We start from the raw sequence: 20763 nt of genomic DNA on the forward strand, positions 1-20763 counted from the left end.
CTATACTTTATAGCTGATATCAGGTTCATTTGGTGAAATGTTGTCTGTGGTTTTTGCTAAAACATGTCTTCTGATACTGTGACAAGTAATTCTGTCTTTACCTTATTTGTCCAGAGCACATTTTTCCAGAAGTCCTGGTCTTTACCTACCAGTAAGTGTTTATGAGTGAGTCTTACCTGATGTTCTTTCATCCTGGCACACAGTGTAGGTCTAATTTGTGTAGTTTCTTTTTTATGCACTTTTATGCACTTTGACATGAAATTTTTATGAAATAAAAAGAATCCTGGATTCAAGGGTGCATAGGGATCAGTTGGAACATTTGATATATTGGAAGGGGTACCCACTCTCTGAGACCACATGGGTGAAAAGTTGGAAAGTAAATGCAGACAGATTAGTAAAGCAGTTCCAAGACAAGTACCCTCAGAAGCCAAAGGGAGAGGAGGCTAATGGCATTGATGACTACCATTGTGTTTTGTCTCTTACAGAGATATTCCTCCAGTCGGGGGGCAGCCTGTCAAGCCTGAAGTTGGTTAGATTGTGGATTGGGTTATTCAGATGAATTCAGCTTGACACACTTGGAAGCTGAAAAGGGGAGAGCTCAGGTGGATGGAGTCGCCAGCCAAAATAACATAGCTGGCTGATGAATCAGACGCGTTCCAAAGGCAGCTGACCAGAGGAGGGAGAAGCGAAGTCTCCAAGCAACCAGCTCGCATCCCTGTTGGACAATGTGACTTATTGTTTTGGAAAATTGAGAAAATCTTAGTTATAGTGACATGGAAAGCCTGGGAATTTAGTATTGGCTTTCCACTAGTTAGTGCCCAGATGGTGTATATTAATAAACTTGTTCTTTGAGGAATTGAAATCCCTCAGAGTTTTATAATGGTTGTATTACTTGGAACCTGACAGCTGCAGGTATGTACTAAAGACCAAACCAAGCAGAGAAAATAGATGAACTTTTTGCTAATCAGTTAACTGAGGTGTGCAGGAAACACAGCTGTAATATTTGTATTTATGTATTTATTTGGTTTGTCAATTGCTTACAAGATAATAGGTATAAGTAAAAACATAGTTATGAATAAATGGATACATATAAGAAAAAAGAAACAAGAGGATAGGGATGGTAGGCACGTTGGTGCGCTTATGCACGCCCCCTACAGACCTCTTAGGAAAGGGGTGAGTTCAATAGTAGACAGTCTTAAGGTTAAAGTTTTGGGGGTTTGGGGAAGAAACCACAGTCAGGTAGAGTATTCCAGACATAGATCACTCTGTTGCTGAAGTCGTATTTCCTGCAATCAAGTTTGGTGCGATTAACCTTGAGTTTGTATCTATTGTTTGACAGGTAGGACATTGAAATGTATGATTTTATATATTATACTTAGATTGGACCGAAGGCGGCGTAGTTCTAGGTTTTCTAGGTCTAGAATTTCAAGTCTGGTGGCATAAGGTATTCTACAACGAGTAGAGTGAAGAACTCTTGTGAAATATTTCTGGACTTTCTCAACTGTGTTAATATCAGATACGTAATGTGGGTTCCAGACTGATGAGCTGTATTCAAGTATTGGTCTAGCAAATGTTTTGTTTGCTCTACCGTGTTTCTCCAACAATACAACCCCACCAATAGGAAGACCCAGCATGTTTTCTAGGCATAAAATGAAATTAAGCTCCTCCCCCAAATTTAGGCCTAGTTTAAAACATGCAAAATTGGGGAGGCACGGGGGAACTTGCCATTAGGAGTGCCCCGCGGGCAGCTATGCCTCACCATCAGCCGCTCCTAACACCATGGTGGAGCACGGAGGGCTCCCTTACCCCTCCCTTATCCGGGTCAACAGGCGGGTGGCGCTGGCGTGGATGTCCGGCAGCGTTTCAGCCGCTTCTCAGGCCTCCGTAACTTCCACGGTTCCCACCGGTGCTGGCGCCTCTCTTGCCAGCGCCGTCTCCAACAACAGCGTCTGAGTCGCTCCTGCTTTTCCCTCGTCCCCGTAACAACAGGAAAAAAAAAACATTTTGAGGTACCTGGGAGTGCTGCGTGCTGCGTTTTGGTTTAATCCCGAGCGGCTGGGTGGACGTGAGAAGAGCCGAGCGAGCGTCTCTGCTGCTGCTACCCTTGGTGCTGCAGACTTGGGCTCTGCAAGTTTGCAAAAGTCCCAGTGTGCAGCATTACAAGCGCCCAGGCCGAGCTGCAGCTGTCCCTCTCTCCCCAGCGCCGTCTCCGATAGCAGCGGCGGGAACCGTGGAAGCGTTTTAGCTGCTTCTCGGGTGGAGGAGCCGCCTCCGTAACTTCCACGGTTCCCACCGCTGCTGCCACTGTTATTGGAGACGGCGCTGGCGAGAGGGACAGCTGCAGCTCAGCCTGGGCGCTTGGAATGCAGGAACAGGCTGCGCACCGGGACCTTACATCGTCAGCGAAGAGGACACAGTTGCTCTTAATATGGTCACAGAGGTCATTTATGTAGAGTATGAAAAGAGTTGGTCCTAGAACACTGCCTTGGGGTAGTGTTGTACTGTACACTGTTGACAGGTACAGAATTTGATAGGACGCTTTCAATTTTGACCATTTGTTGTCTGTTTAACAGAAATGCTTCTATCCAGTTATGCAGGTGTCCAGAGATACCATAAGATTTTAGTTTTAGGAGTAGTTTGTCGTGTACCACTGAATCAAAAGCTTTACAGAAGTCTATGTAGATTGCGTCTATTACTTTGCCCTGATCGAGTTGTGTAGTCCATATGTTTTTGCAGTGTAAGAGTTGCAGATTGCAGGATAGTTTTTTCCTGAAAAAGGAAAAAGGAGGATCAGCTATACTGGAATTAATTCTTATTAATATGGATTGAATGGTTGGGAGAATAGAAGTTATAGGACCTTTGGAGGAATGTGACCATGTCATACAGTATTATAATTGATCATAGTGCAGCCACAGTAACTTAACAAAGTTAAACCAGTGTTTTAGATTTTAAGAAAGCTGACTTAAACAACTTAGGAGAGAGATTAGGAAGGATTCCATGGATCAAAATTCTAGAAAAATGGCTGAAGATATTTGGGAAACTCTGAAAAATAAGATAATAAAGTACCAAACCACACCACCACCAATGAGAGAGAGAGAGAGAGATGCTTATCTCTGTTAAGCATTTAGTCCTTGTGTCCAAGAAAAACAGGGATGAAAACTGAAACTTAATTGTAGAGGAGATAAAACATGGCAAGTAACAGTATAACAGGAGTCCTTCTCCATCAACTGCAAGCCTTGCCTATAATCTAGACATCTTACTTTAATTCTTAAAATGAATGTATTTTATTTGTAAAGGTTGAATGTATTGGGAAATGAGATAATGATCATGTATTGGCAAATGAACCTGTGATTTATTTGTAAGAACTGAACTTTTTGATGTAGATAATATCCTTATCGCACATTTCCTTATCTGAAGCAAACAGTATCAGAGAGATAGCTCATCATGTGGAACAGGAGAGGAGATTCACCTTTCCACATACTCCTCACCAACTGAACTTTGTATAATAACGAAGTCTAAGACAATGTTGGCAAAACCTTTACAGCACCAAGTGCCGAAATGGAGCACACAGAAGCCTGTGTGCCAGAAACCGGAAGAGCAGCCTGTTTCCGGCATGCATGGTCTTCCGGTTTCTGGCGTGCATGCATGCACAAAGACCAGCTGGCCAGTGCACATATGTGTGCCGGAAACTGGAAGTGTCAATGAAGCACACACACACATACCAAGTCTCTACTGAGAACAAGCCAGCGCAGCCTGCCTTCCTGCCACTTCTGCCAAGGGAGCGTGACTGCTTCCCGGCCGGCATGTCTCCTACCCCAGCACCAGGCAGACGTTCTTCCCAAAACAGGCACATAAAAAGGATAAGGTGCTTCTGCTGCCAATGAACTCCCAGGCAGCAGAAGCGCCTGATGGAGAAGGTCAGGACGGCGAATCCGCCGCCTTGGTTTCTATGGCTGCAGCCAACAGCGCTGCCTCTTCTTCCTCCTTTCCACCGCCGGCACAGGAATCGGCTATGTTTCCCATGCTTGGAAGAGGATGGCTTGCCAGCTTCTGCCTTTCATTTCAGCAGCGCCGCCACCGCCCTCCCGCTGTTCTCCCACAACTCCTCTCAATAGATAGTGGCACCATCTTGACGGCTGCCGAAAAACCCACCAGAAACTTTCATTCTCGTCATGAAAAGTGTTTGCTTCCTGCCTGCCCACCCAGACTCCTCATTGTTGTCCTCCCCACCCAAGCTGCAGCGGGCTCTGCCGGACAGGGTCTCATTCCTGCCTTGGCATAGCAAACTCTGGTGGGCTGGACGCAGGTGTGTAGGGCCTGGCCCCACGGTGCTTCCTCGCTCAGTTGAAGGCTCCATTCAGCCTCCAAACAGTAATGCTGGCCCTCATAAATGAGCAGCACACCAGGGCCACAGACAGCGTTGGTTCCTGCACCCAGCCAATTCCAATTCCACAGCTGGCCTTGGAAGGTTCCCCCCTGCCACTTCTGCCAAAGGAGCCAGTGCGCCTCTTACCCCAGCGTAGAAACCTGGCGCTGGATAGATGTACTTCCCATGCGGCCTCAGTTCCTGTGCAGCCCCGCTGCCCCAGAAGTGTGGCAGCCACAGGGTGACGGGCAGGAGTGACTGACTGGCCCTCACAGCCGCTCCCACGCTGGTGAGCCAGGCCCTCCCTCGTCTCCCTGACAGTGGCTTTTCCTCCTCCAGCATCCTGGCCAGAAGTGGCAGCATGAGAACTGTTGCCGCCTCCTCGCGCTGCCGCTTCCGGCTGGGATGCTGGAGGAGGAGGAGGACGAATTGCCATCAGGGAAGCGAACTGTCCCAGGAGGGATAGAGGAGAGCACAGCTTCTCATGCAGGGAGATGCTTCTGAGGGCCCGGCTCACTCGCCGGGGAGCAGCTGCAGGGGCCAGCCAGTCGCTCCTGCCCCTTGCTGCTGCTGCTCTTCTGTGGCACCTGAACTGGCCAGTCACTCTGGCCCATGGATGTGTGTCTGTGCTACGGACTGGAGGGCTGGGGCAGTGCAAGAAGCCCACTCAGGCAGGGAGGGAGGGAAGCCCAGACCACCCATCCTGGCTGATACCTCTGCTCCCCTAGGAAGTGACCGCCAGGATCCCCTCTCTGTGTCTTTGGGAATGCGGAGCCCTCACACGTTGCTCTTCTGGGTTCCAGCACTGCATGCACACTGCCCAGCTGGTCTTCACATGTGCATGTGTGCCAGAAACCTGAAAACCAGGTGGCTGCCGTGCATGCGCAGGCTGGAACCCAAAAGAGCAAAGGGCAACAGCTCCCTGTGCCCAGAGAGATGGCTCTGCTGCCACTTCTGACATGCATGCCATAGGTTTGCTATCATCACGGGTCTAAGATACCATTTTTCAAATATTCCTAAGTGACCCACATTACCACTTTTGGAACACAATCTGTCTTCCTTGCCTCCTCGCCACCCCAGTCTTGGAAATCTTGGGACTTAGTTCTAACATCCAGTGCTCTGAGAGACCTGGAAACAACCAGGTGATACTGTGCAAACATAGCTGCACAATAGTTGGTGTTGTTGATTCTGGCAATGTGCCTTCATCCCAGATGATCTCACAAGCCTCCCCCTTGGCTTGTTCAGTAGCTATTTTGGATCTGTCATGCTTCCTTTGACTTGAGCAAAGGAAGGAACAGTGCATACATTGTATTGCCAAGTTCTTTCATCACTGTGTTTTGCAAGTATCTTTCTGTCCACATCCAATACCAATTGCACAATTTGCCACAAAGTTCTCTTGTATAAATTATGATGAAAGGGTATAATAAAATAGCTAAGAAGCTACAAAATAATAGATAATTTAATTAGCTATTGATAGATAATTAGCAGATAATTACAGGAACAGACTACATTAGTGACTACATTAGTTTTCAATCAGACAAACCCTGACATGTTGGAACAATATAAATTTTTCAAAAAGAGGTCAGATCTCATTATGACAATTGCTATATCCATTAGTGCTGCTGAATTTTGGGCCCACTCAAAGTCCCAAAGACCCTTCAAAGATGGATTCACTCTGCACACAGTTGGCCAGTTGGCCAAAGCAGTTCCTAGTCAGTTACCACATGAGATCCAAGTGGAAAACTGGATCCAGAAAGCTCCCATCCCATAACTTCATCCTGAATTTTCAGGGAGAGAACTATTGCACCCAAAGGAGACTGAATTCTATCCTGTTCCCCTACAGCACTTCTGTCTTGCCTTGAGGAAGAATTAATTTGTTAACTCTTATCCACCTCATTGTTACTATCAGACACCAGTTCAGAAAACCAGAAGCTTCCATGCTTCTGTCACCACCCTGATTTGAGACATCCGCAAGACTGGTTCACAGATGTTACATTTGAGAAATCCCAGGTCATAGAAATCTAGTATATCAGGCATTTGGTGTCTATTCTGTTACATGTCAAATTATTATAGATTATCATGGCACCCAACCACATTGCCTATAGGCTGCTCTGCAATTCTTCAGAGTGTAGAATGGGAGGTGGCAAAATTCTATAAATTTGAATCATATAAATTTGATTCGTAGAAAACTGGAATTAAATATATTTTCACATTGTAGAATGGGAGTCACAACCTGGTTCCGTCGCAGGGGAGGTGATGGTGACGTCTATTAATACTTGGAGCCATGGCAGAACCATAGCTCCAAATATTCTTCATTGCCACCTAGTGAGTTTGACAAATCTGCACAGTTCAGTTATTGCTAACATGTTGGTTGGAACATAGCTGAATTTAGCAGCATCTGTTTTCTCTCAAAGGCAAAAATTAGCATTAACAAAGCAAAATACTTTGCTGCCACCTCCTGGGCAAAATTCTATTTTGTATTTCTATTGAGCAAATAGAACACAGTTCCCCCCAAAATAAGCCCTGATATTTTTCATATTCACAGGGAACTCTTTGAAGAAATTTGCAGAAGTTTGTAAAACTAAAGTTTCTGAAGATGCTGAATTTCATCCCAGGAAAGAAGATTGAGTTATGAACCTGGCTAGTACTTATATAGACTTACATATGTTAGCAATTTGAAGGTTATGATTAGCTTAATTGATTAGACTTCTAACCACCTTCATTCAAGAGCTCAAGTCAAAATCTGAGGCATCAGAATTTGTAAACAAGCCACTTAGAAGTTAATTATCCCAAATGAAACAAGCAAGCATTTGGAGCAAATGTAATCCATTAATTGCTATGCTAAAGTATATTAGATTGTGCAAATTTATTTATACATCTAGGTTTTCCATTTCCTTCATCTGCAACATTAAAAGATAATATTCCTTTAGTATAATTGTGTCATGCCCCTGTCAGAATCTGATTCGGAGGGGGAGGCTGAGCAGCTGACAGGGAGTGGGAGTGTGGCTCTGTTGGCTGTGGAAGAAACTGGGGAAGGACAAAGGCTGGCTGGGCAGAGCAGGGAAGAGGTAGAGCAAGGGAGAGGGAATTCAGAGGAAAACCCAGGCCCATCCCCTCTTCATCCTAGGGTTAGGGAGGAACGGAGAAGGGAGGAACAAAGAAGGGAGCAATGTGAGTTGTGTGGCTTACAGGGGAGGAAAGGGCCCTGATTCCCTTCATTAGCTGCAGCTGGGAACACAGTGTTTAAAAAGGGAAGCTGTGCACAGCAAAGTTGTTGGGAGCAAATTGTGAATTATCTGGTATTGTCAAAGCTTATCTGGGTTCCTGGCATCTTCCCAACTCTGTGTGTTTTGCTGGCCTTTCAAGTCTGGAATTCTTTCTCCTGTCCTGTCCTGTCAAGTTAATTATAGCAGCGGGGTTTGTGTGGATTTTTATTTACAGTTTGTATGTTTTCAGACTGAATTTCCTCCACTTAAAGACTGTTCTTGTGAGAGTTTTTTCTCCAGCCGAAGGTGACCTGGACATTGGGGGCAAAGTTGGAGATATTAAAGGGACATTTCTTGCTTATTTAACTGTGTTGCCTTTGTGCCCTGGGTCATCACAAATTGAAAGAAAAGAGCAGAAATTATTAACTTTCTAATGAGCACATGGAGGCAATCAGATTACCCCTTTTTTGAGATTTTAGGATCTCTTCCCCCCTCCCTGCATAGCCTGCATTTCAAAATATGGAATATATGGTGTGCATTTAAACTTTAGTCATGTACCTTAAGAGACCGAGAACAGTGTTAGGGCCATCTTGTAATAAGTCATATCCAATATTTTAGCAAAGGTTTCTCTGCCCGGTTGCTGGGTGGGCGTGGCCATGGTGGGCATGGCCTAATCAGCCTCCTGCACCATGGTGGGGGGAGATTTTTGCCCTCCCCAGGCCCTGGAGGCTTTCCTCGAGCCTCCAGGAGGGCAAAAACGGTCTCCCAGGCTCTGGAAGCTCTCTGGAAGCCAGAAATGGACCCATTTCTGGTCTTCCCAAGCTTCTGGGAGGCCCATTTTTCACCCTCCCTGAGCCTCTGTGCACACCCTGCACTTTCCTGCATCCGAAACGAGCTGCATGGGGACTCCTGGGAGGGATGGGGCCAGGTGGGCAGGGCCAGCCAGGAGTGGATTTGGGGGTTCTCTAAACAGCACAGAATCTTAGCTAGGGACTCTCCTGAACCCCTGCGAACTCCCAGCAGCCCTCCCCTGGTCATATCCTGGGTACCAAAAGGGTTAGATCAGTGGTGGGCTGCAAATTTTTAACAACTGGTTCTCTGGCTGGGTAGGCATGGCCTGTTGGTCATGTGATTGGGTGGGTGACGTCACTCATCACACTCAGCCCCACCTCCCAGCCACTCACCTCAAAAGAAGAGGTAAGATTCAGCTGGTTGGGGCTAATCCCACCACTGGCTGGCCCTGCCCCGCCCATTTTTTGGCCTGTTTTTTGGCCTGTTTTGGGGACATTTTTAGGACATTTTGGCCCAAAAATGGTCAGAAATGGCCTGAAAAGGGGGCCTGAAAATGGCCCCCAAACCAGGCGATTTTGGGGCTGTTTTCATGCTGTTTTCAGGCCTTTTCAGCCCCAAAAATGGCCTGAAAAACAGCCTGAAAATGACCCAAAAGCAAGGCAAAAAATGAGTGAGGGTGGGGCCAGTCAGTGGCGGGATTTGCCTGTTTGCTGAACTGCGCCTAATCTTAACTACCGATAAAAGATAAGAATGGCTGTGTGTGTGTGTGTGTGTGTGTGTGTGTGTGTGTGTGTATTTTCCTTAAGTTTTCACGGGTATTTATATGTATGGTATTCAGCTTTGTTCGGGTATTTTCCCACGTCATTATAGTTGTGCTTTTAAAGTTGTAGCAACGTTTCAGCAGAATCTCATCTGCCATCATCAGGCTTCTGTATAGTGTTCGTTTGAGTAAGTCTGACTCACAGACGAACACAATACAGAAGCCTGATGATAGCAGATAAGATTCTGCCGAAACGTTGCTACAACTTTAAAAGCACAACTACAATGACGTGGGAAAAGCTGAATGCCATACATGTAAGTACCCACGAAAACTTGAGAAAACATATAAATGTGTATGTGTATGTGTATGTGTATGTATGTATGTATGTATGTATATATATATATAAACAGCAGGTGTAGTTGATAAAATAGATATCAAACCCACTTCACCATTAAAGATTGTAATGCCATTGAAAGTAGTCAAAGGTATCAAAGTTGACTTCCAAATCCAACCAGGATATAAAACCAGGATATGAGCCTTCACCACAATAACATGAAGTGTCACCCACAATCCTTCTCGGCTCCCAACCTCAACAGGTAACAATTACTGTACTCTTAGTCAGCCAGAGGCATAATTAGCATCTCGGGACTCCAAAAAATCCTCTCAGATGGACATCCGTAATCCAACCTGTCTTCAGTAAAAGGCTAGTGGTTTACATTCAAAGAAAAAGAAAAAAAAAGAAGAAAATATGCACATAAGCATTACATGCAGAATTGCTTTTCCTTCCTGTCACTTGTCTTGGCACTGAAACTTACTGAAGGATATTAAACTGGAAATGTTCTCCCTGGATGGATGTGGAAGATGAATTCTTCTTCATTCTTGGCAGGGAGAGGGATTGGCATTTGATTTGCTTCCTTCTCCACATTCCCAAAGTAATATCATGTTGGAATCATACCAGTCCTTTTGGTTTTGATTGGATTTCTCAGTTCCCATTGTTAAAAACAGGTTTTTAGGAATGTAACATCTATGAACCAATCCTGATATGTTTTCAGACCAACTTTCTAAACTTCCATCCAGTTCAGCAAATCTACTCATATCCATGAATTTCATCCATCAGTCGCAGATAACAGTTTTACTCTGGTGTTTGCTATGAAGACACAGGGAATATCCTAGGTCTTTCTTACGGACCCAGCACACGTTCTTCTTCTCTAACAGAATGTGCTTTATTTTGTTCTACAATATGAAATAAAGACCAAATATATCACGAGTGGAGGGAAAATGACACCACTAGTTGCAGACAGAACTAACTTGAAAAATGAAAAAAAAAAATAAGTCCAGAATTTTCCCAATTTCACTCTGAAGCTTTTTCTTTCTTTTTCCTTTTTATAATTGTGAAAATTGGGAGGGAGGGGGAAATAATAAAATATTTTCTGATCATACATAAAATGGTAGGGATCTGGAAATACACTAGAATAAATTAGTAGCATGTCTTCACACAGGAAAATATTTCATTTTAGAAGTCCATGAAAAATTATACAAATAACAGATTAAACTTAGAAAACGAGACTGGTTCATTTTTTCCTGAGCAAATTTTATATTGTCATATTGCCTTTCTCCTTCCCCACCCAAAACAAATCTTTTCCTGTTTGATACATTGAATGACAAAGGGACCACCAAGATCCCCTCTGAGGACTCCTCAAAATAAAAATTATTTGTCAGCTTATGTTGAAAAACAATACAATATTAAAATCCCATCAAACAAACTTGAAAAGTGATAGCAGTAGCAATGCATCAATTTTAATTTTTAATAAGTAAATATAAATAAATATAACCCATATAAACAAAAGCACTTTTGGAGTCGTCCCAAATTTTTAAAAGGGGTCCTGAGAGAAGTTTAAGAAATACTTTAAAAAAAATGGGTTTCAGTTACACAAAGGCAGATTCTGGTTTTAATATTAGGAGGAATTGCATAACAGCAAAAGCAGTTTGACTGTGGGATCATTTAGCTTTGATGAGCCTCCTCTTCACAAGATGAGGTAAAACAAAGGCTAAAGAACTGTCTTTCTAGGATAACTGAATTTAATTTAGATTTTTGCTTGGAACAGGGATTGGACTGGATGGCCTTCCAAGTCTAGAATTCTGGGTCATCCAGAGAAGCAGCATCTCCTCATCCTTCTTTTTCTTCTTTCAGCCTTTTTAAACATCATACAGGATCTTCAGATAGATGGAGAGACAGGTTGATCAATTCAACTATACCCTTTTCATAGCTCCAAGCACAAAATCCCCCCCCCCAATCAATCATTTTCCTTTGATATTGGCTTGTATGTTGTCTTTTGAATAATCACCATGACTGTGATAATAAAACCCTGACTAGAAAATTACTTGAATTTACATATGCTGCCAGTTCATAGAGAAAAATGGCTATTTTAGATCTAGAGATTCTTAAGAGCCCAGCCAAGTCTAGTTGCAAGAAGCAAGTGTAAAGTTTGATTTATGGATCCCAAATGCTCTCTTGGTGCAGCTCTATTTAAAACTGAGCGCCTGTAATGTTTGGGGATGTGCCAGGTGTCACTCAGCATTGTTTCAGCCCAAAGTGTCCAATGAACATCCTGCTTCTAATTTCCCTGAGAATTCAGCCACAAGAACCAATGTTTTAACAGCCAGATTTTCTCTCCATGCAGGTTTTCATGATTGTTATCTACAGAGAGAAAGAGATCCACCCCTGGGTGTAGCTGGCTTCACCGAAGAATAGAAGTTAATAGCTGCTCCCAACAATGGCCTCCACTCTCTATTTGTCACCCAGTGGCTGAATATAAAAGAGGTCTCAGAGCAAAGTGCCAAGCAGATGAATGCTTCTGACTGCTTGATACCTTGGGGTCTTCTACAAGAAACCATTGCTTGATTCAGCATCATGAGCATTTCTCACCTAAGCAACAGAGCTGAGAGCCATTTCCAGGCACAAGAAGAACATGAACTGGAAACTCTAGGGAAGAAAGCATGGGACAACCCAGTTTACAACGGATCCCCTTCCTCCTCCTCCCTGAAAATCAGAGCGATCTACAACCCAAAATCCATTTTGGAAAATCCCTATGAGAATATTGAAAAATTGACTGGCTCTCTATCCTACCCGCAGGATAGAAAGACCACAGAGGAAGCTAGGAAGAAGGAAACCCCCTTTCCAGGATGCTGCTACTATGTCTTCAAAGGCATCCGAGGTAACTGGGGCGGTGGGTGGGTGGGATTAAATGCAGAGAAGATAGCCATCTGTGATAGCTCCACCAAGAGGCAGGGGAAAGGATACAACTTTTGTGCAGGGACTACTGAAGGAATATTGTACAGTAAATGTGGCTTTGCTATCTCTCTATGTGTGATGTACAAATTTAAAAATAATCACAATGACAGGCAGGAAAATTTAAACTATTGAACTGAGCCTAGGTTACAGAAGTTACTGTCCCCTTTTTATAGCTGGAAAGGTTGCCTAAAGGTGAGACCATTACCTTGAAATTAGTTGGGGGCAACATTGTTTGCCTGAGCTTCAAAAGGTGGATAGGAGCATGTGGCTAATGCTAATTAGCATCATGCCTTGCTGCAAATTAGCTTAGTTGTTAAATGTGAATATTGTGCATAAAAGAAAAAATGGAGCAAATTTTATCCAGCATGCTTGACATTTAGCTTAATTAATGAAGCTATCTTTGTAAAATAATGTCATAACTCAAGGAAGCGAATGTTCAGATGTGACTTTCAAAACATGAGAAGGAAGTCAGATTGACTGGATTTATTTTTATGAAATCCATGGAGAATTTTAATCCTTTTCTAGAACTGACATATTTGGAGCCAAGATAATTGTTTCTATGAATGAATTATCTGATTTGCGTCTTTGCTTCTGTTTAAAGATATGATTTTTCTCTGGCCTGCTTTCTTTTCAAAGAACTATACTTCTTGCCTTATTTGTATATTCCATTGTATACTGCTGACATCCTTGATCGGGTTGAAATAAAAACACCGAAATCTCTAAAGCTCTTGAGGGTACCACTATTTTCGCTCATTGTTGCATTCACTGCCAGCAAAGAGCGCTCAAGATGCTTTGTGGTTGGTAGACTATCTCAAAATATCCTCCCAGGCACATTTATCTCCATCTGGGCGGATGAGTCATCTGAGGAAGGTAACTTAGGCTGGAGATGTTCCCATTCTCTTTCTCAAAGCCCATTCCACTTCCTCAGAATTCCTCTTGAACAGCCTGTAGTCAGAGTAGAATCTCACCAAGACAGAAGAGAATGGAACTATTTGGAAATTATACTAGATTGGTGTGACCAAAAATTGATTTTTGTAGCTTAAGTATATCAATATATTTGCATTTAGTTAAAAAATGTATATCCTGGTTGTTTATATTTTAAAAAATGCCTTACTATTTTTTTATGGTAACCAATAACATTTTCACAAATATTATGGCAAACCATTGCACAATGCTTTGCTTTTCCTAAGTGAAGGATTTTACAATTTTCAGTTATATTTCATTGTGCTATTTTCATCCCTTTATGCTAAACTCTCTAGATTAGTTTTAATGTTTCTAGTTTTGGAGATACTGCATTAACTATTCTTAGTACACTGACCAATTTTGTCTACTCTGCAAATTTGATAAATATTCCTTTCCCCTCTGTTCCTCCAAAGTACTTAATAAAAGTGTTTAGCCAAAACCAAACTCTGCAGCAACCAATGAAGATATCTTCAGCGAAGAATATATTCTGTAAAGAATAAACATGGTTAGCTGTGAATTATCCCGTGTCACAGAACTAAGTGCTATTAAATATTACCAAATGATTACCAAATAAATGCAATGACTGATTGGCAGTATTGTGAGTGCAAAAACATTTTGTTACACAAGAATTGCTATGGTGATCATTTGCGAGTCTAGGATAGTTAATTTCTTAATTCTCATGAAAAGAACTCAGAACTGAAAAGGTCTGACTCCACTTCTTCAAAGATGACTTAGGAGACCAGTTTTCAGCAATTGATGGAAAGAAGGTGAAAAGACCTGTTGTTTATAGACATAAAGAATAGTTTTCTATTCTTTCTGAACAGAGAGTCTAAATTCCAAATCATCCAATGAGTTTACAATTGAGCAGAATTAGAAAGATTTCTGAAGCCCACCACTTTGCTATAATTCAACATTGTTCTGGTTGTTATGGGTTTGTATGTCTTCCTGTAATGTGAACCCTTTTCTCCATGTTCTGCACTCTAGAATAAGGGAGATCTTTTTCTGTGTGACTTTTCAGGTATTTTGAAGACCCTATCTATTCTCCTCTCCTACTTCTTCTGATTCTAATATAGCTTCCTTGGGAATTACATCTCTTCCACTTAAAGACAGGGAGCCTTTCAAATAAATCACATCTTTTTCACCGTATGAGTTGCCTGAGGGACAGGATATAAATTTAATGAATAAAATTTGTAAAACCAGGATTTTGTCTGATGTATTTTTTATTATTTTATTTATATCCCACCATTTTTAATAAGCAACACAAGGTGGCGAACATATCTTATATTCCCTCTTCTTCCTATTTTTCTCACAACAACAACCCTATGAGTGAGCTGGGCTGAGAGAGAGAGGAACTGGCCCAAGGTCACCCAACTGGTTTTCATGACTAGGATGGGACTAGAACCCATGGATACTCGGTTTCTAGTCTGGTTCCTTAATCACTAGACCAAACTGATTTTTTCATGCTGGATGGCTCAGGGCCAACTGGACATCTATGCGGTCTGGAATTTGATGGTTGATTAGTTTCTATGATGACGTTCTTTCAGAAACTCAAGGCCAATTTCATAGTGCTAAGCTTGTGAGTTTTGGTCACATATAGATATGTAGAACTTCCTGGTTCATGTAAAAATCAGTTGTGAATCTTATCCTCTGTAACTATGGTTACTATCTCCACAAGAAAAAAAAAGTAGAGAAAACCAGAATTTTGTAGAATGACTGTCTTTTTTGGAAGTGGCCATGCTGGCAGGCAGAAATATTTTATGAATGTGAGTCTATAACCATTAGGCTTGCACAAGGGAGTCCAGACAAGAAGCACAGCAAGGAGTACTAGCTCTGTCTTTATTGTAAGGTTATTTAACAAACTCTTGTAAGTCTTGTAGGGCAGGGATCCCCAACCTTTTCGACGCCGCGGCCCGGTTCCGACATCAGCTGGGCGCCGCGGCCCGGTACCGGCGTCAACTGGGCGCCGCCATCTTTTTATGACGAAAAGGCGCTTCGGTGGCGTCACGGAGCGCTGTTTCGTCATAAAAGATGGCGGCGCCAGCTTCTGGTGAGCTTTTTCGGGTAGAAATGGCTTTCTACCGGAAAAGCTCACGAGCGCTGGCGCCGCCATCTTTTATGACGAAACAGCGCTCCGGTGAGCTTTCTACCGGAAGCGCTTTTTACCAAAAAAAAGATGGCGGCGCCCAGCAACCAGCGGCCCGGTAAGGGTTGTTCCGCGGCCCGGTACCGGTCCGCGGACCGGCGGTTGGGGACCCCTGTTGTAGGGGACATACATAAGCGCACCAACATGCTTACCATCCCTGTCCTATTGTTTCTTTTATATTTTTTTATTTTTTCTTATATGTATCCATGTATTCATAACTATGTTTTTACTTATACCTATTATCTTGTAAGCAATTGACAAGATAATAAAAATAAAAATAAAAAAATAAATAACAAGTCTGAAAATATTTCTCCTTTCCTTTTTTTATGTAGAAAATTAGGGAGGGTCCCTTTGGAAAGGTTTCTCATACTCTTCCTCTTTCGGTGGGCTGAAATCTATTCTAACTTTAGAATAGAATAGAATTCTTTATTGGCCAAGTATGATTGGACACACAAGGAATTTGTCTTTGGTGCATAAGCTTTCAGTGTACATAAAGAAAAATAAAATACATTCATCAAGAATCATAAGATACAACACTTAGTGATATACATACTAAGTGATAGACCTAGATACACTCAGTATGTACGTCTCCCTCCTGTCCCCCAAAGTCCTTCACATATATCATTACAATAGCAGTAGGACAGAAGCTTGCGTTGAACTTATTTTCTCTTATCTAAATGTTGAAATTAGGGGCGATGCTTGTAGCAGTCAGAGAGCTTGATCATCTGTGGAAGGGGCAACCACCATCTTGACTTCATTGAATGTCTCTCTGTCTCTGTCTCTGTCTCTGTCTCTGTCTCTGTCTCTCTCTCTCTCTCTCTCTCTCCTTCCCTCCCTCCCTCTCTCACACACACTCGATTAAATCTGAATTTTGAGACTGCAAACCCTATATAGTTTCTCAACCCTGATAATTTGGGAACTTCGACTCGTTCCATCCCTTATATTCTGTGTTCATACAGATCAAAAAGTGTGTAGACAGAGAGAAGCATAAAACCAAAGTGGGAAAAATCAAGAATGATCAAATTGCTACTTTTTATAATCAACCGTACATTTTCCATTAAAAGTCGAGTTTGGAATCAGTTGCTAGTACTTTTTAAAAAGAGTAACTTTTTGAACCAGGAGCAGGAACCCTAAAGAGCTTTTAGCTGTTCCTGGCACAGATTGCCTGTGTTCTTCCATCTCAAGAGCTTTCGATCGAGGGTGTGGAGGAACATCTATCACAGAGCTGTGGTTCTGAGTGTCCTTAAGCCTAAAAGGAATAGAAACCCCTTTGGATATTGATGTGAGAACATTTACTCCACTTTCAAGTAGGAATTCACACCAACATTGGATGAAGGTTTAGATGAGAAGAGCAATAACATCAAGCCATTAGAGAGGCAAGCTATTAAGCCTTAATGGTGTTCATTAGCAGTGAGCAATGAAAGAAAAGTGAAATGAACAATATTTCAAAGGAACCAGCTTTTCTTGAACTCCAAGAAAATTCATGCTAATCAGTAAAATGGAAGAGAGAAATTGATTTGGATCTAAGCTGAAGCTAAAGGATCAAACAATTAAAGCAAGGCTGGGTTTTTTAAAATATTTATGTTTCCAATTGCCTCCTAAATGTCCTTGTGAGGTTCTGTTACATTTACATACTTTTGCACCTGCCCACTTACCCATTTTTACACCTGCATCCATAACTGCAGAAAACAGCCAGAGCCAATTCCTAATGTATCCATTGTAGCAGCAATTCCTGGAAAACGGTGAGGTGGCATTGTATCTGAATATTTAAATTATTTAAATCCTATGTTTACAATCAGGTGTTGAAATCAGATGGCATGTGTTTCCCAGTTTTACACCCTTTTTCCAGGCAATCTCCCAAGTTTTTCTTAAAGTTAGTAATGCTCACTGTAAAAGAATAAATAAGGAAATAGCAGTTAAAGTGTGGAAATTGGAAGAAATTAGAATATATCTTGAGCAAATAAGGGCAATGGTTTTAAAATATCTATCAAATGGGCTGAAAATTATTTACTTTTGAAAGTGTAAAATCCATAGCATTCAGAGGAAAATTGTTAAGTTCTAGAGACATGGCCAGTTCCTGAAAGTCTTGATGGCAATTCCAGGAATTGTCACCCAATTCCTGATTTTTGAAGTGACCAAAAGGAAAATTATTAACTACATAACCATTTCAGTATCTCTCAATTGCTGATTTTTCCTGTTCTCACAGTAATCCATCTCATACTTTGCATCAGTTTGAAAATGAAATAATTAAATATTTGTAATTATAATTTGCATTTTTCATTTTCATTTTCCCTAATATATGTGCCTTTGGGAAGAGAGAATAATTCAAATACTATTTTTAACATTACTTTTACTAATTATCTATTTTTGTACATATTTTTTTAAAAACATATACATTATGAGCACAATTTTGCTTTGAAGAATTACAACGCAAAATCCATAGTACACTTTTTAAAATACCATACAGCTGATTTTTTTTTACATGGGTCTTAAAAGTTGATGTACTCCTTTAAAATATTATGAAGTATGAAACATCAAATCATGCTTAGAATTCTAACATTCCTACAAGCTAAGCCATAGGATTCAAATCTGTCATCCACAGCTCCATTTTCTGTGAGGCAAATACACTAATTTCATCAGGAACATATTGATATGATGGAGCAACTGAGGTTGGAATAAATCCACATATTGTTCATTTTTTCCTTATTTTTTTACAGGGCTTTGGGGCACAACCTTGACTGAAAATACCAGTGAGAACCGAGAGCTTTATGTAAAGACTACACTGCGTGAACTTCTGGTCTATATTGTATTCTTAGTGGACATCTGTTTGTGTGAGTAGTCTGGTTGCTACTCAACTCTTGATACCAGTTTTTCCTACTTTCTATTATTCTCCTGATTATCCTTTTTAAAATCCTTTCCTTTTATCTCTTTCTGAGCTCACATGGGATCATTTTTTTAAAAAAATGATATTTTACTGCTCACTGTCAAAAGCTAATGGAAATTGCAAATTTTTATTTTTTTCTCAGCACTTTACATCCCCCAAAGAAGTCAATGATAAACCACTTCTTTGAAGGTGCCAAGAAAACTACATGGAAATAAAGTTAAAACTTACCAAACTTAGCATGTTGTCAAATGAATCTATCAGATTTGTAAATAACCTGAACACAACCTGTAATTTCCCTGATTGTGTAGGACATTAAATGTGTAACACATTAAAGACAACAACCAGAGGGATGGTAAAGAGAAACTCATATTTTTCTTGGCTTACCGTTTGCGCAGAAGCTTTTAATTATGTGGAACTTTATTACTATTAAATTGTAGGTAGACAGCAAAGTAATGTTTTATGATGTATAATAGAACATTAAACGTACATTAAACAATAATACATAATAATTCAACACTCGATCATTTTGAAATATTAACTACTCAACTTGTATCACAGCTTTGTTCTAATATCTAACCTGGATTGACTTCCCTGAAATTTCATCCTTTTGCTTGTTGTCCTTTTATCCAAGAAGACAGAATACGCACCCACCCCGCTTCTTGATCTGACAAACCTTTATATATCTGAATATTGTTATCATATCTATCCTCGGTTCTCTCTTGTATAGAAATACACTGAGAGATATACTGAGTTCCTTTAATTATTTATCATTGGGCACACTTTCCAGTCTCTTCACCCTGTTTTGAATTTGCTCCAATTTGTCTGTTACATTTTTCAGTACTTGACACTGTTCCAAGGGGGATCTTATCAAAGCAGAAGAGAATGGGAAAATGCTTCTTGTGTTCTAGACTCTATGCTGTCATCAATACATCCTAATATAAAATTTGCCCTTTTAGCAGCTGCAACATACTATTGGCTCACATTTGACGGATTGCCAAGATCACCCAGATCTTAGTCACATGTACTTCTGCTATTCCATTTCTTCATTCTATTCTTGCACCTTTCAGTTTTTTTCTCCCCAGTTGCAGGGATCTATATTTCTTTTCCCAGCATTTGGTCTGCTGTTCACACTCATTTATTTTTTTTCTGAAATCTCTTTCTCTTCCAAACTGTTAGCCACTTCCCCATGTCTTGTGTCATCTAAAAGTCTGATATCCTGTAAAATCCTTCATCCAGGTCATTAATAAAAATACAGAGTTCTGGGGCACGCCATTTAAATAGTTCAATTGGATGTGGAATCATTCATGAGTACTTGCTGAGTTCAGTTCAGTTATTTATAAAGCCATCTAATAGTTGTATCCACTAGCCCATATTTTACCATATTACTGATGAGGATATTTCCTGAACCAACAATCCAGGTCATTCACGGTCACTCGTGCCCTAGTCACTTCCCGTCTTGAACATTGCAACGTGCTCTACATGAAGCTGCCCTTGAACAGCTTCTGGAAGCTTCAGTTGGTGCAAAATGCAGTGGCCTGCATAGTTTTGTGCGGACCTCAGTGTGCACTTGTATCACCTCTCCTGCAGGAGGAGCTGCATTTGCTTCTGGGTGCAATTCAAGGTGCTGGTTGTCACCTTCAAAGCCCTTCAAGGCTTGGGACCAGATTATCTAAGGCAGGGGTCCCCAACCACCGGTCCACGGACCGGTACCGGTCCGCGGAACAACTCCTACCGGGCCGCGGCTTGCTCGGCGCCGCCATCTTTTTTTCATGAAAAAGTGCTTCCGGTGAGCTTTTCCGGGTAGAAAGCTCACCGGAAGCACGTTTTCATCAAAAAGATGGCGGCGCTAGCGCTCGGTGAGCTTTTCCGGGTAGAAAGCCATTTCACTCCGGAAAAGCTCACCGAGCGCGAGCCGCCATCTTTTTGATGAAACGCGTGCTTCGTGAGGTCACCGGAAGCACTTTTTCATCAAAAAGATGGCGGCGCCCAGCTGATGCCGGTACCGGGCCGCGGCGCCCAGCTGATGCTGGTACCGGGCCGCGGCGTCAAAAAGGTTGGGGATCACTGATCTAAGGGACCATCTCTTGCCAGTCACATTTACCCGACCCACCAGAGCAGAGAGGCAAGGAATGTTGTGGGTCCCATCCCCTAGGGAGACACACACCTGGTTGGACCCAAAGAAGGGCCTTCTCTGCAGTGGTGGGATTCAATTTTTTTTTACTACTGTTTCTGTAGGTGTGGCTTGGTGGGCGTGGCAAGGGAAGGATACTGTAAAATCTCCAGTCAGAGGTGGGATTTGCCAGTTCTCCAAACTACTCAAAATTGCCACTACCGATTCTCCAGAACTGGTCAGAACC

General features: G+C 41.9%; 1 protein-coding gene across 1 annotated transcript in view; it reads left to right on the plus strand.

Annotated features, from left to right (window-relative positions):
- The first annotated feature begins 11806 nt into the window (after positions 1–11806).
- Positions 11807–20763, plus strand: part of PKD2L1 (polycystin 2 like 1, transient receptor potential cation channel) — a 34342-nt gene continuing 25385 nt past the window's right edge. Inside the window, exons 1-2 of the mRNA XM_026672775.2 lie at positions 11807–12339; positions 18240–18353. Coding sequence (XP_026528560.1) covers positions 12036–12339; positions 18240–18353 — 418 coding nt within the window. The 5' untranslated portion in view covers positions 11807–12035. The remainder of the gene's footprint in view (positions 12340–18239; positions 18354–20763) is intronic.

Source organism: Notechis scutatus, chromosome 4 (genome assembly GCF_049901735.1).
Source record: "Notechis scutatus isolate UNSWTSFEM ecotype Mainland chromosome 4, rNotScu1.2, whole genome shotgun sequence".
Classification (NCBI taxonomy): Eukaryota; Metazoa; Chordata; class Lepidosauria; order Squamata; family Elapidae; genus Notechis; species Notechis scutatus.